The sequence below is a fragment of the Mustela nivalis genome, assembly GCF_964662115.1.
Source record: "Mustela nivalis genome assembly, chromosome: 11".
Lineage (NCBI taxonomy): Eukaryota > Metazoa > Chordata > Mammalia > Carnivora > Mustelidae > Mustela > Mustela nivalis.
Genome location: NC_139030.1, coordinates 109527424 through 109541967, shown reverse-complemented (window position 1 = coordinate 109541967; position 14544 = coordinate 109527424). Strand labels below are relative to the sequence as shown.

Genomic DNA, 14544 nt, shown 5'->3' with positions numbered 1-14544 from the left:
CTGCTCTGCGCTCTCTGCCCTTTGGAATGATGCGGACGGTGGCGCACCAGCACTAGGGGAGGGAGGGCTGTGAGGGGCTCTTCTCTAACAGTTGTGTGACATGCCTCCTGTCTGGAAAGAACAGATCTGAAACGTATTGGTGGTTACTGTAGAAATAATGTTCCCCTGGTCCATCACCAGGCTTGCTGCTGTCATTTCAACAGCAGCTACCTGAGGTTGAAGCAGCTCAAAATAACCAGGGTTTGGTGACAATAGGTCTGTTCTTAGCCATCTAATGCCTAATAACCTCATCTAGTTGGATAAGGATGATCTCCACAGAGAATTCAATGCTTCCATGAAAACAACAACAACAACAACAAAACCAACCCCAAAAGGAAAAGCACACAGCTTCCAAGGAAATAAAGTAGATAAACCTAGTGAAAAAGAAAATACACTGAAGCCGTCGTACAAATATGGTTTCATCACTTAAGTCTTGGTTTTCATATTCTATTTCAAGAAAAAAAAATGTGAAATTCAGTATGTGTGTGTGTGCTACATACACTTTATGTCACTAAATATCTGAGAAGACAGTGAGGGGCGGTGTGCGGAGTCAGTCTGATGCGGTTCTAATCTCGGCACCTCCACCTCTGTTGGGTTTCGGGCAGACCACTTCGCTTCACTACCGTGCCTCAGTTTCTCTTCTTGTGAGATGGGAATTATTCATGCATCTACCTTCACAAGATTATGAGGAGGATTAAAGAGCCCCACGAATGGAAACACTCCAGCAGTGCCTGCAACATGAGAAACACGCTTTTGAAGGTTCGGTTGTTTTGAGAACTAGGACACTCGTGGTTTTATTTCTGAGACTGGGGTGTTACACTGGGGTGCGGGAACCGGAATCTTTGACCCGTAGAGCACACTTGAAACTCAGCCTCAGAGGATGCTTGGGGGGGCTCGTGGTTAAGTGTCTGCCTTCGGCTCAGGTTACGACCGCCGGGTACTGGGATCGAGTCCTGCGTCGGGTCTCCCTGCTCAGCTGGGAGTCTGCTTCTCTCTCTCTCCCTTTGCCCCTTCCCCCCCTGCTTGTTCTCACTTTCTCAAATAAATAGGTAAAATCTTAAAAAAAAGAAAAAAAAGTCAAGAGGGAGTTGAGAGTGAGCATTTGGTGAGCGAGCTCCAGAAGTCAGGCAACACCCCGTTAGGAGATTCAAACAACAAGTCCAAAGAGAAACAAGTAACAGAAACTGTTAAGTTAGCGGTAGAAACACAATATGTACTTGGGGATTTTGTTTCCTTTGTTCTGTCTTCACAGTATTTCATTATTTTTATATAAAATGTAAGTTCCATGATTTATATTGCAAGAGCTAAATAAAAAGTATAAAAACATGTACAACATACGTGAGCTTGAGACTGCGTTACTGTCGTACTGTGTTTCTGAGCAGTCCTCCCCAGACTACGGTTATCTGTCACACCCTAATTAAGTTTCGTTAATCCCTGTGTGATAGCACAGTTGTGATATAGCGACTGAGAAAAATCCAAAAAGCTTCAGAATTTAAGTGATAACCCAATCCCTTTCCAAGGAACCCAACATCACAGAAGACCTGAGTAAGCCTTTGTTTTAAAGACCATGGTTTGTTTTCAAATTTCAATTTTATTTTTTAAGTGTTGCTTTCATGTAATGTTCCATTTTTGGAGGGTGAGTTGTTTACTTGTCGTTTGTTTCTTGAGACTGATTTTTGTGCATTTGAGATGCACCGTTTTTCATTTGTCTTTCCAAGTGACCCTTAAAGTGCTCAGATTCTGTTTGTGGCTTTGTTTACGTACTGGCGGCCACTACAGAAGGAAGTCTGGGTCACGGATAAGGTGTGTGTCTACACAGATCTTCGTAGAGACGAGGTACCAAATGCTAGTCTTCACTCTAATTGCATTCTGAATCTTATTTCATTGTGTGGAATTTAAAAAAATACAAGATTTTTTTCCCCTTGATTCAGTAGGATAAGTAGAGGAATACATAAAAGAAGGAAACAAAATAAAACTTTTACAGTTGGTTATGGATTAGCTAAAAATATCAGCATTTTCCCTTGAAATGGTGGGAATGGAATTATATGTGTTACCCCAAATCCAGAGCTGCATATTTCCACGTCTGGAAAAATTTTCTGGGCAAATGGAGGCATGAAAGAGAAGGGAGGTTTGTCTTAGAAATGAACACAATCTTAAAAAAATTCAAAGGGGTGCCTGGGTGGCTCACTTAGGAAACATCTGCTTTGGCTCAGGTCACGATACCAGGGTGCTGGGATTGAGCCCCATGTAGGGTTCCCTGCTCCTCCCCTTCTGCCTGCCTCTCCCCCTGCTTGCGTGCTCTCTCTCTCTCTCTCTCTCTCTGGCAAATAAATAAATAAAATCTTTAAAAAATAATAAAAATTAAAATTAAAGAAAAGATTTGTTTTTATTCTTCAGTTCTCCACCCAGCTCTACAACAAGAAAATGCCATGGCAGTTTTCAGAGGTGACCGCACTATGATCATGGCGGAGAAGAGGCAGTTTGAGGGAGTCAAACTCCTAACTCTAGGAATCTCGAAATCAAAAGGGTTTTCTCATGAAGCCGTCTTTACAAACAACAAAAACCTTGGATTTTCAAGAACAGACCTATGTTTCTCATTGTGTGAGTGTTTTTATTCTCTCCATCAGTAAACACCTGTTAGAAGTCAGTCCTAATTAAGTAAAAGCACATTCATAGTTCTGGGGCGAGAGAGCGAAGGATTTCCACGAAAGGCATTTACCCTCAGGGAGGACTGAATGGACTCTGGGATCATTAAGATTTTGTGACTAACTAGCGTCCCCTTCTGCAGAGATCCCATATACGGTCCTAACCAATCTTCTTTTTACTTAGTGGAAAACAACTGGAAAGTTTCCAAATGCAACACAGTCCTTTTGTTCAATTGTTAACTGGTAGTAGTTTTAAAAGAAATCATTTTCTGTGTTCCCCTCAGAGGTGTCTTAATTTTCCCTATCAAGCTCATAATCCAAAAGCTCTAAAGTCAGCAGGACCTGATGCCTAATTTGCTTCAATGTATGGTGGAGTCTAGCGCCGGCGATCACCACGGCCATTGTCCTGCTTCAAATATTCATGATTCTCCGCAGTCCAAAATGCATTAAGAGTGGGAACGATGCCAGCCACAGTCTTCCTAGTGACAAGGAGGCTTCTCAGATCAAAGACGCAAGATGTTAAAGGCTTCAAACTAAACCGTCTTTGTACGGCTCACAAAAGGGGTGCCAAAGCCCACACCCGGTCTCAGTGACGGAACGTCCGTGAAATAAAGAAAAACATGGATGCGCATTCAGTTTTTCTGAACTCATTTTACTGCAGCTACTTTGTGTTTTTTTGCCCTTTCTTTCTGTTGCAGCCTAACTCAAGGATGTGCTGCCGTGAAACTGGAAAATGTGATTAATGCTTTCAGAGAGAAAATGAACAGCTACTGAGGAATTAATAGCATTTTAGCCAATACGATTTTGCTAATGGAGCCTGAGGAGCATGTAGAGAATGATACAAAAGCAACGTTACAGTGGGAATAGGAGCTATCAAGCTCCCATGTGAAGCAAATACACATAATTTAAATGGTCCCTTTATATCATTTCTCACGAGCCACATCTCCTTTTACACTTGTGCGCCCTTCCTTGATCTATCCCGACACCCCGGAAATGTCAGGCGTGCAGCCGATTTCCTACCCAGCCATTCCTGGGATCACACCCAGCTATCAGCTTGCTTTTTTCTTATATTAAATCAAGTATCAACCCTGGGGCTCTGAACTATTTCTGACTGACAGGACCAACAGAAAGTTCTAGGCTAATTACTTCTTAGGAGTAGCTCCCAGTGCAAAGAGAGTTACCATTGACCTACTTTGGACTCACTGAAATAATTTATCAGGTAAGATAATTAAGGGAATCAAGAGCTGTTTCTAAAACTAACCAAGTATCAGAAGTATTTGTTGAGTTGGTATTCCCTGTGCTATCAGATGGGGCTTTATGACTCTGCAATGAGTCAGCTTTATTATGTTTGACTTATGTATAAGCCATTCTTTTCCCTTATAAATTATATTTGGCAGGATATATTTGAGAGTCTCTTTGATGTATAAACATATTAGTTTTGAATTTTTTTGGTCTAGATATCAAGAGACGCAATCTTTTAAGTCCTTCTTCCCTTCCCTCTGAACCCTTCCCTATAAAGAAGCTGTCACATCTCTCTCCCGCTTGCCGGACACCCGTCCCAAGTAAAGGGAAGCCTCCACACGAGGGTGCATGTATCTGCCTTGTGAGCCACCTCCCACGTGGACTGTTCTTTCTTTCGTTTGGAAGCTTAATTCTTTCCCACACTTAGGTCAACAGCCGTAACTGAAGAATTTTCTGAAACCATGGTGTTTCTTCGGTATTGAGAAAACCTGATGATCTGATTTCTATAACCCTGATGCTCTCCATAAGAGAAAAAGGCAAGGGAAGAACCTTGAAATGAAATCAGAGACTTTAAGTGAGGGGCTTCTACCAGCTTCTAAACCATCTGTTCTCTCAAAGGTATTCAAACGCAAGGTGTTTAAGATCACGTTTATCAGTGGCATCCTCTAATCATTATTCTTTCTCCCTTTCATCCATTTTCATCCAGCTACCTAATCTATCATGTATCCACCTATCTTTTCCATGGCCAGTGTGACTGTATCACTCAAAAACTCATCAGGCTACGAAAAGAAGATCAGCTGATTATGACTGTATCGATCAGCTGGTTTTTTAATTCTAACAAAGATGTAACTTCATCTAGAAAGTACATAAGCATTTTTGAAAAACTAGACTTAATTTTTGTACTGAAATATAAAATATTAATTTCTTTGTCCAGGGTTAAAGAAAGATCAGGAGTTAATTTTTCATGTTTGTTCCAATATTGCAGATACAACAGTAACATAATAGGAGCATTCCTTGTCTTGTTATTGATTCGTGAGACAAGACTGGGGAGATTTGTATGCGTAAAACTGTGAGTTAGTCAGTATCAAGGGAAAAAAATAAAATTGAAGACTGAGTTGTCCTCTTTGTCGGCACATGGCATGCGCGGGGTGTCACGTCTGGGAGAGGAGTACCTGATGATGGTTTCCTCCCAAACCAGCAACACGTCAAGGCTCCCCTGCTCCGGTTGACTAGTCCTGGAGTCAGATCACTCCCCAACTGCTTCCTATCGCACTTTAGAGTCTCTTCCGCTCCATGCCTATTTAATTTCATTTATCGCTTTATTCCTGTGTCCTTCAGCTGTCCCCGTCTGCCCTTCACGGTCATAACTAACGCAGCGTGTTAACATACACAGGTATTTATGTAAATGAAAATCAATACACTGCCGTGTTCAGCACCACTCCTTCTTGCTTACATCGGACATTTTCAGTACATTTTATTTAAATGCTAACAACTTTTCATTCTTGCCTGGGAAGTATAATGATCTTCTTGGCTCCCTGCCCCCTTCATCCCTCTAATCTTCACAGCTATAGCCACTTACCCCCATCTGGAGGTTCAGCTTTATTCCGCATTTTGGAACTAATCTTGTCTCCAGGCTGGGGGCGTACAAGATGTCCTAGCCAGAAGCTAACTGATTCAGCATCCAGTCAGCCTTGCTGCTGGTTTCATTCTGACCTTGTAATTTATTTCTGCGATGTAGACACTTGTCCCAGCCCCTTGTAACCAAGCTTGGCTTTCTACTCCAGTTTCCGCCAGTGGGTTTCTATCTAGTCTTGTCTGTATCTGCCGCTGTTTTCCTGATTGATAATGAGTTCCCTGATCATTGGAGTTCAGCTTTGCCTTCTCCTTGTTCCCTTTGTAGTGAGTTTCTTTCTCTGAAGACTGGGACTTACGACCTACTGTTGAATCTTTCTGATGCCACCAGCCTTTTCCGTATCTCCTCATTCCACCCGCCCTCAGACCATAGATCGGAACTTTTGCTAGAATACCAGCAGGGACACTGCCTGCTTGGACATCTTCCCACTGCCTGATGCAGGCGTCCACCCTGTCACTGGCTCTAACCTTGTAGGTCTTGAGTCGCTGTATGTAAGCTGCCCGCGGTCTGGCTGTCTTATTGTTCCAGACACGGCAGGAGAAATACAATTCTGATTACATCTTCGGTTGAATTGCTGATTTGACCCCTTCCAGTTACTTTCTCCTCATAGCTTCACTCCAGCCCTTCACGTCAACACCTCAAAACTCAGTTTCCTCTTTGCAAAGGGAAATAATGGTGGAATCTACCCCTAGGGTAATTTTGAAGGTAACTAAGAAGAAAAAGTACACAGATGGACCCTTTGGGTATGATCAGGGCAGGACCAACACACTCTTTCCACTATCATGCCATGAACAACTCACTCTGAACTTGGGGTTGCTCCTTTTGGGTATGATCAGGGCAGGACCAATACACGTGGATGCCCTAGAGGACTCACATGTTGGGACTCATGCAAATTAGTGAATTTCATTCATTGTTATTTGTTCAGCATATCTTTTCAGAAGAAGCTGAGTGTTGCTCAGATGAAGAGAGAAGCTGATCCCGAGAGAAGCCCAGAAGTCATTCTTGGCTTTACCGCCTTCCTGACTCAGCTATGGGTGTGTGTACGCACGTACCCTTAAATACAGTCTCCGCAGCTACCCAGGTCTGCCCTATGAGAGAGCAGATTAACAACTACCCGTTGTTTATCAACCGCGGTTCTTGAGGGATGTTCTGATAAACATGGTCTCTCTTTCCATGTCTTCACATTCATAGTACTGGGGCGTCTTAGCGGTATCTGAAATGTATCTTTTCAAGGAGAGCTCTTGGCAGCTGCCTGGCTCGTCCAGCTCTTAATTCAGTTTCAGAAATTACTTGCTGTCATGACAAGCCTCGTTTCCCCCTTCGGAACTGGACAAGAAGACGACGCTGAAAATGTCTGTTAGGAAGTGGTTGATGGAGTCAAAAGAAAGGACTAACTGTTAGAATTTGTGGAAAGAACGGAGAGAACACGTTACCAGACGTCCTCGGCGTCTTCATCACATTCTGCACCAAACTGGCAAATATCACAGGTTGACGTCTCCTTCTGACTCGTTTCTCCTGAGCCTTCGTGAACTGGAGAACGAGAGAAAGTGAACAACACGGATTCGGATAAGTGGTTTAATACAACACTCCAAGACTGTTGTAGCAAAGCTGCTACTTTTCCAACAGGCCTGCTTGTTCTGTGGGGCTTCAACGAATGCCCTACTTACCTCCTTTCTTGCCTGAATTTGAGGAAAACACTAGCAATAATACGCCACCCGTCGGTTTGTAGTAAACACGTCAGCTTTTAACAAGCAAAGGGAAACAACAAACAAGAGGGTTTACGGGATTCATCGAAAAAGCTTGGCTAGTAAGTAGACCATGTGAAAGAGTTATTGATTAAAAGGGATTTAGATTGTTACTTGCCTAGAGGAAATATCTAGTGTTTATTTTATAAGGAATACTTAGCTTCTTCTCTTTCCTAAATTACAGATTTTTTTTCATTCAAAGGTTTTTATACATAATTAAAAATATTTAGATAGACAGCCTCGACATTAGATATGTCTTCTTTTTTCCTCAAGATGTTTCATACTTACAAGGAAAATATATGGATTATAAGTTTTTAGCAAACTGCTTCCAGTTGGTTTACACAGTAATTTCTTGAATTTTGTATAAATATTGTACACAGCCCATTATAGTGATTTCCTCTAGGAGGGTGATAAAGATATATTTCATTTAAAAAATATATATTCTCACTGATGATTATATTTTGATATTGATCCTTTTTCTCCTATAAATTACAAACATAGAAATGTGCAATATATAACTTAATTATAAAAGTAACTTTTCAAGATCAGGACACAATAGTGTAAGTTGGACTCAAATATTTTGTTGACTCCAAAGAATGAAAATTTGAGCATTACTATTAACCCAATTAAAAAATATGTAGTTGAAAGGAGAAATAGTTTTGGTTATAAATGAAAAATTGCAACAACCTAACTACTATAATAAATAATTATATTCTGTGGACATATAATATACTTCAAAACGGATGTTTAAACCAAGAGAATCTTTTAAAAAATGTATTTCTGTTAAAGGTTAGGTATTTTCAATAGAAAAAGACCAGAAGCTGTTAAGTATAGCATCAGCTCCAATCTTAATGGGTCCTAATCAGATAACATCTTTAACAAAGACACATACATTAACATGCACCCTGAAACGAACAAATCCAATCCAACTTATTTTGTTTTAACATATTTTCCTCATTTTTTCTTTGTCTATTAGCAAGAGAGCTTTTAATATTTACAAAAGCAGAGGTCTTTATTCCTTGATTTTCTTTAAATCACTTCTGTGCCGGGTAAGTGATTTAATTTACAAAAACAAAAACAAAACAAAATGAAAAAACAACAAAACAGGAAGACATCTAAGGAAGTTCTCTGTTTTAGTTTTCCCAGAGTAGAAATATTTATTTTTTATAAAGCAACATTTTTCCCTCCTGTACTTGATGGTTTGCTTTTGTATGTCAAAAAAGTTATGAATTAAACAGATCAACTTCAATTGCAAAAGTATGGACTGTATAGTTTTAAATTTGGGAACCTTCAGAAAAGGTCTTCCTCCCCAGAATGAAGGAACTTCCGACTTTGATAGAATGGACTGCACTTATCATCCACGCTGTTCCTTTAATACAGGCAGGCCCATTAGAGTGGACCATGGGGCTAAGAAGGGAGCTGCTGCCTCTCCTCAGGAGGGACTCAACAGCTGCGGTCTCTTTATTACTTTCTTATTATTAATGCAACTCAGAAGCTGCTAATGGGAGAGGCTTTTAGTGTTAGCAAGATTAGCAGCTTCCAGACTGAAACTTCCCACCACTCAGGAAACATACTAACGCAACTGGAAGGTCCTTAATGAGCAGTTATAGTCGCTGAGGGGCGACCCCATTTTCTTTTGCAGGAGAGGTCCTTGGTTAGGGACCTACTGGAAGTAACCCTAGGGAATGAGTTGTGCAAACTCAGCTCAACTAATATTTCTCCTGGAAGTCATATCACGTTTCAATGAACGGACGGTTGTCGGTAGAATCAAGATGTTTGCAAACTCTCCCATGCGGATGAAGCGGCAAATTCAGAAGTCGTCGAAGCAATGCCTCCATCAATAAATATTCCGGGAATAAGGTGATTTTTTATGACATCATCCACAATGAAAACCAAAGTAAAATCTTTCCATGTTACCTGAGGCATGGGCTTGCACCTTTGTAATAAATCCGTGCGTAGTTTTCACTTAACCAAATTGACCAGTGATTCTTAATGGGGCTCAGGAGCTCTGGTAAATTTGGTTTGTTCATTTACTTATAGTTTTTAGCGTAGCGGCCCTGGGATATCCTTGGAGATACTGAATTGTAACCTGGTGTTTGGATATGTATGTTCTAAAAGAAGGACCATCCTCAGCCTAAATGATACCAAGAAGGACCTGTCCCAAACATTCTCTCCACGCATTGTTTGGCACAGGTTACCGTGCACAGGGAGCACCTGGAGGTCTGATTAAAATGCAGATTTTTTTTTTTAAAGATTTATTTATTTATTTGACAGACAGAGATCACAAGTAGGCAGAAAGGCAGGCAGAGAGAGGAGGAAGCAGGCTCCCCTGCTGAGCAAAGAGCCCGATGCAGGGCTTGATCCCAGGATCCTGGGATCATGACCTGAGCCAAAGGCAGAGGCTTTAACCCACTGAGCCACCCAGGTGCCCCTAAATGCAGATTCTGATTCAGCAGGTGTGAGGTGTGGCCTGAGGTTATGCTCTTCTCATAAGCCCCCACCTACTGTCGCTGCAGGTCCACAGACCACATTCTGGGTAGCAAGGATAGCACCATTTTTTTCAAACCACCATTTTTTTCAAACCACAATTCACAATTTATTAGTGGGTAATGAAATGGAGTTAGTGGGTCACTTACTAGAGTTTTTGTAAACATGAAACAGAATATACTAGAAGAGAAAACACGGAGTGCATCTCATTGAGCAAGTATAGGTTTTATTTTATAACACTGTTTTAGTTACCCATATGTACAGCTACACAGAGCTGCAATATAAATTTCATTTCTTACTAAAGGTCACAGTCATAAAAGCTTGAAAACGACTGATTTAGCACACGGTAGATGCTCAGTAAATGATTATTGAGTTGGACTGTTTCTTCTTCTTGTTCTTTCTATGTTATCAGAAATGAGAAGGGTCAGTTCTTAATCATTTGTGTTCATCCACTGATTATGCAGGCATAAAATTCATGTATCCTAAAGTATTATTTCAACTATGCATTTATATTTTAATCCTTTTATTTTGGGAAGTAAAATAATTATTTCCCGGGGCACCTGGGTGGCTCAGTGGGTTAAAGCCTCTGCCTTCAGCTCAGGTCATGATCCCAGGGTCCTGGAATCGAGCCCCGCATCTGGCTCTCTGCTCAGCGGGGAGCCTGCTTCCTCCTCCTCTCTCTCTCTTTCTCTGCCTATCTGCCTGCTTGTGGTCTCTATCTGTCAAATAAATAAATAAACAAAATCTAAAAAAAAAAAAATTATTTCCCGTTATTCTATAGAAACTTAAATTTTAGCAAGTAACCGAGGGAAATTTGAGGGGTAAAGGAGGCAGAGCTCCTGAAAGCGTGTTTTATCAAATGTGCTGCCCTTAGTTAGAACTGATTTCATCCTTTAAAACTCTGGATTGGGGGATTATTAAGAGGTAATCAAATTACTTCTCTCTCAACTTCCCTTGCCCCAGTGGTTTTATCTGGAGGTTACCCAACTTCCTTTATCACCACCTGGTTCTGGCCCTTTCTATAGGTCTTCACACCAGATGTGCCAGGGGACCCCATTCTCTTCCTGACACTAGAGTGCCTCCTGGGCCTCTTCTAATATCCTAACCCATGTTATGATGTTTGTGAAAACACAGTGAAATACAGTGTTCAGTTATTCAATGCCATTTAGGATTCATATTCATTGAAATGTTTAGGTGTTAAGTGTATCTTTCAATCTGTTCTGAAGGATGCCTATCAAGACAAGGAACAAGGCTACCTTCCCAGGAGATTCCTTTGTATCCTACCGCTGCTCAGTCTCGATGTACAGACCGATCAGTGATCTGACTTCACCCCAGATTTGTTTGAACTATTTCAGAATATCACATCAGTGGACTCCACAATATTTCATGATGGTGCCCACCTTCTTCACTCAGCATCAGAGCTTCTGAGATTAATTCAGGTGATTACGTGGATCAGGAGTTTCTCTATACTCCTTGGCATTGAAAGGAATGAATATATCAGCTTATTTATCCATTTTCTTGTTGAAAGAGGGTGGCTTTTAGTTACTAGCTGGAAACAATAACTGTGTATTTATTAGTAAAGCTGCCATAAGTATTCCTGTGAAAGACTTTTTGTGCATATTAGTTTTTATATCTTTTGGACAAATATCTAGCAGTGGTATAACTGGGTTTCAAGGTAAAAATTATTCTTGTTTCTCTTTTTATTCTCAAGTTTCAGGAATTTTTAATATATTTTGGGTATCAATTTCTGTCAGATGTGAAAACTGTCTGATGACGTGAAGTAGAGGTTGAGCTTCTGTCTGTTTTTCCCCTAAGGATGTAAGTTTTCTTTCATGACCTATGACTGTAGTGAAGTATGTTGACTGATTTTCTTATGGTAAGCCAGTCTCCCATTCTCGTGGTAAGTCCAACTTAATCATGGTATATAATCCTTTTATGTAATGCTGGATCTCATTTGACAATATTTGTTCAATTTTTAAAAATCTATGTTTGTAAGATCTACTGGCTCTAATTTTTTCCTTATATCATCCCTGTTTGGTCTTACTATCAGGCTTAAAACTATCTCATGATATGAGCTGGAAGTGTTTTCACCTCCTCTGTTTTATGAACGTGTATGGGTATGATAGTATTATTATTTGATTCCTTTATACAAGGCTATTTAAATTTTCTATTTTACCAATTCCTGCTCTTACATTTATAATTTCCTTTGTGCCATATACTTGGGGTTTAATTTATTATTTTTCTAGTTTTTCAAAAATGGAAGCTTGATTTTATACTTTTCTTATTTCCTAAAACAGTCATTTAAATCTATAAATTTCCTTCTGAAGACTGTTTTAGCTGTAGCCCACGAATATGGATATATTGTTTACATGTATTTATGTTCAAAATACATATTGTAATATCTTTTGAGTTTTTTTCTCTGACCCATGGATTATTATTTTTTTTTTTAGATTTTATTTATTTGACAAATAGAGATCACAAGTAGGCAAAGAGGCAGGCAGAGAGAGAGAAGGAAGCAAGCTCCCCGCTGAGCAGAGAGCCCGATGTGGGGCTTGATCCTGGAACCCTGGGATCATGACCTGAGCCGAACGCAGAGGCTTTAACCCACTGAGCCACCCAGGGGCCCCCCATGGATTATTCTGTAAGTAGGTTTTTAACTTCCAACTATTTGAGAGTTTTTCAAGTTATATTATTTTTTCCATGTTTAATAATTCAATCCTGAATAAAGAACATATTCTGTTTAATTTAAAACCACATATTCTGTTTAATTTAAACCCTTTGAAATTTATTGTAACTTGTTTTATGGCTAGAACCTGGTCTATATTTTTTAATATTCCATATACATCTTAGAAGTTGTAACCTCTTTTGAGGAGTAAGTTTCTATAAATGTTAATGAGCTTAAGTTGATGGTTAGTATTGTTCAAATCATCCATAATTGTGATGAGCTTTTGTTTAATTATTCTATCTTTTCCTGATAAAGGAGTTTTTAAAATCTCAATGATTGTAAAATTGTTTCTGGTTCTCCTTTGCTTTGTTCTTTGGTTCGGTCCTGTATTTAGAAGCATTGATATTAAGTATATAAACATTAGTCTTATGTCTTCTTAAAGAAGTGACCGTTTTATCATTATGAAATGACCCTTTTAATCTCTGGTAACACTGTTCATCTTGAAGTCAACTTTGTTCTGATATTTACACAGCCATACCAGCTTCTGTTTGCTTATTGTTTCTATACCCAACACATTTGTTCAACATGTTTAAAGGGCGTTTCTTGAAAAACAACACAGAGATGGATCTTGATTTTTTCTATTCAGTCTGAATATGTCTACATTTAATCAGGGTGCTTAGTTCATTCATTCTAATGCATTTCTTGATGTGTTTGGTTCTAAGTCTATCATCCTGCTTGATTCATGTTTGGCCAATCCTTTTGGGTTTCTCTGTTCTCTTTTCTTTTTGTTTCATTTAAGAGAGTAAAATATTCTATTTTATTCATTTTATCTTATCTCTTAATTTTTGGGGGGTTTATTTTGGTGTTTTTTTAAGAATTAAAATGTGCATCTTTATTTTATTGCTTTACAAACAATTCAAGAACCTTATGACAATATAGTTCTAATTACTATAGTTCACACCTTGCATTTTTATTGCCATGTATCCCATGATGTAAAATTTGCATTCCTTTTTAAAATTAATTTTACTTTACTGAGCTGCCTTACTCATTTTTGTTAGTTTCCAAGGCAAAAACCAGATATTTCAGTACTAATGAAGACTTATGCCTGTCATTGTTAAGTGATTGACTTCTGATGTGTGTTTGCTCTATTGGCATATGAAACTTATAGTAGATCATTTTATTTCTTTCCCATTGTTTTTCTACCCTTTTCGATAAAAGGACCATATGTTCCTTTCCATAGCCATATTTCCATTGAATTCCATGATACCACAGTTGGTCTTACGACTTGCTTTTGCCATTGAAATGTGAATGGAAATGAGAAGCTATATAAAAGCCATCATGTGGATTTCTACTTTCTTGCTCTTTCCCTTTGCATTAAAAAAAGACATATTCCAGAATAGGAGTGGTTCCTTTAACTGATCCCAGAATGAAGTGATATTTAGAGCAGAGCCACAGTTGAGAGAAAGCCACGAGAGCAAGAATTATGCCCTTGATGCTATCAGCCTCTGAGATTTTCAAGTCATTTCCAGCTATAGCTTTACCTAGTGAAAGATGAGTAAGATGCCAGTTAATGCTATTAATAAATTCTAAGGAAATGTATTTTGACATAATTTTCCATACCTCAGATTTTGGTTGCATTACCCATCTACACAACCCTAGATCTACTTTTAATTTTCTCCAAATCTGCCTTCAAATTTTTTGCTATTTATTTTCTATACCAACATATATTCTGCAATTGTTAAGGTATTTTTCTTTTTTGTATTTTCATTTTTTCATAATATAGCAGGATGTGTCCAGTCTATACGTGTTTTCCATTTTCTTCAGCATTAGCTCTCTAGTATCTCTTTGACAGATATATAAGGTATCCCACTTAAATTAAGCATGGTATAAACACTAAACACAGTATAAACATGTATGAATAGAAACCTCCTTGGGCATCATCTGAAATAAAACAAGCATCCCTAAAACATCAGGTTGTATCAACAAAGAGAATGAGACTTCTAAGCTTAAATACGACCCATATATATTGGTTCTAAACTTATTTAAATTACTCTAAAACTGAAAAAAAAATTATACATTTTTATACAG

The 14544-nt window shown here is 39.1% G+C and overlaps 1 protein-coding gene across 1 annotated transcript in view; it reads right to left on the bottom strand.

Annotated features, from left to right (window-relative positions):
* Nucleotides 1-14544, bottom strand: part of TMEFF2 (transmembrane protein with EGF like and two follistatin like domains 2) — a gene marked incomplete at its 5' end in the record, with an annotated part of 226798 nt that overhangs the window by 90337 nt on the left and 121917 nt on the right. Inside the window, one exon of the mRNA XM_082691070.1 lies at nt 6993-7089. Coding sequence (XP_082547196.1) covers nt 6993-7089 — 97 coding nt within the window. The remainder of the gene's footprint in view (nt 1-6992; nt 7090-14544) is intronic.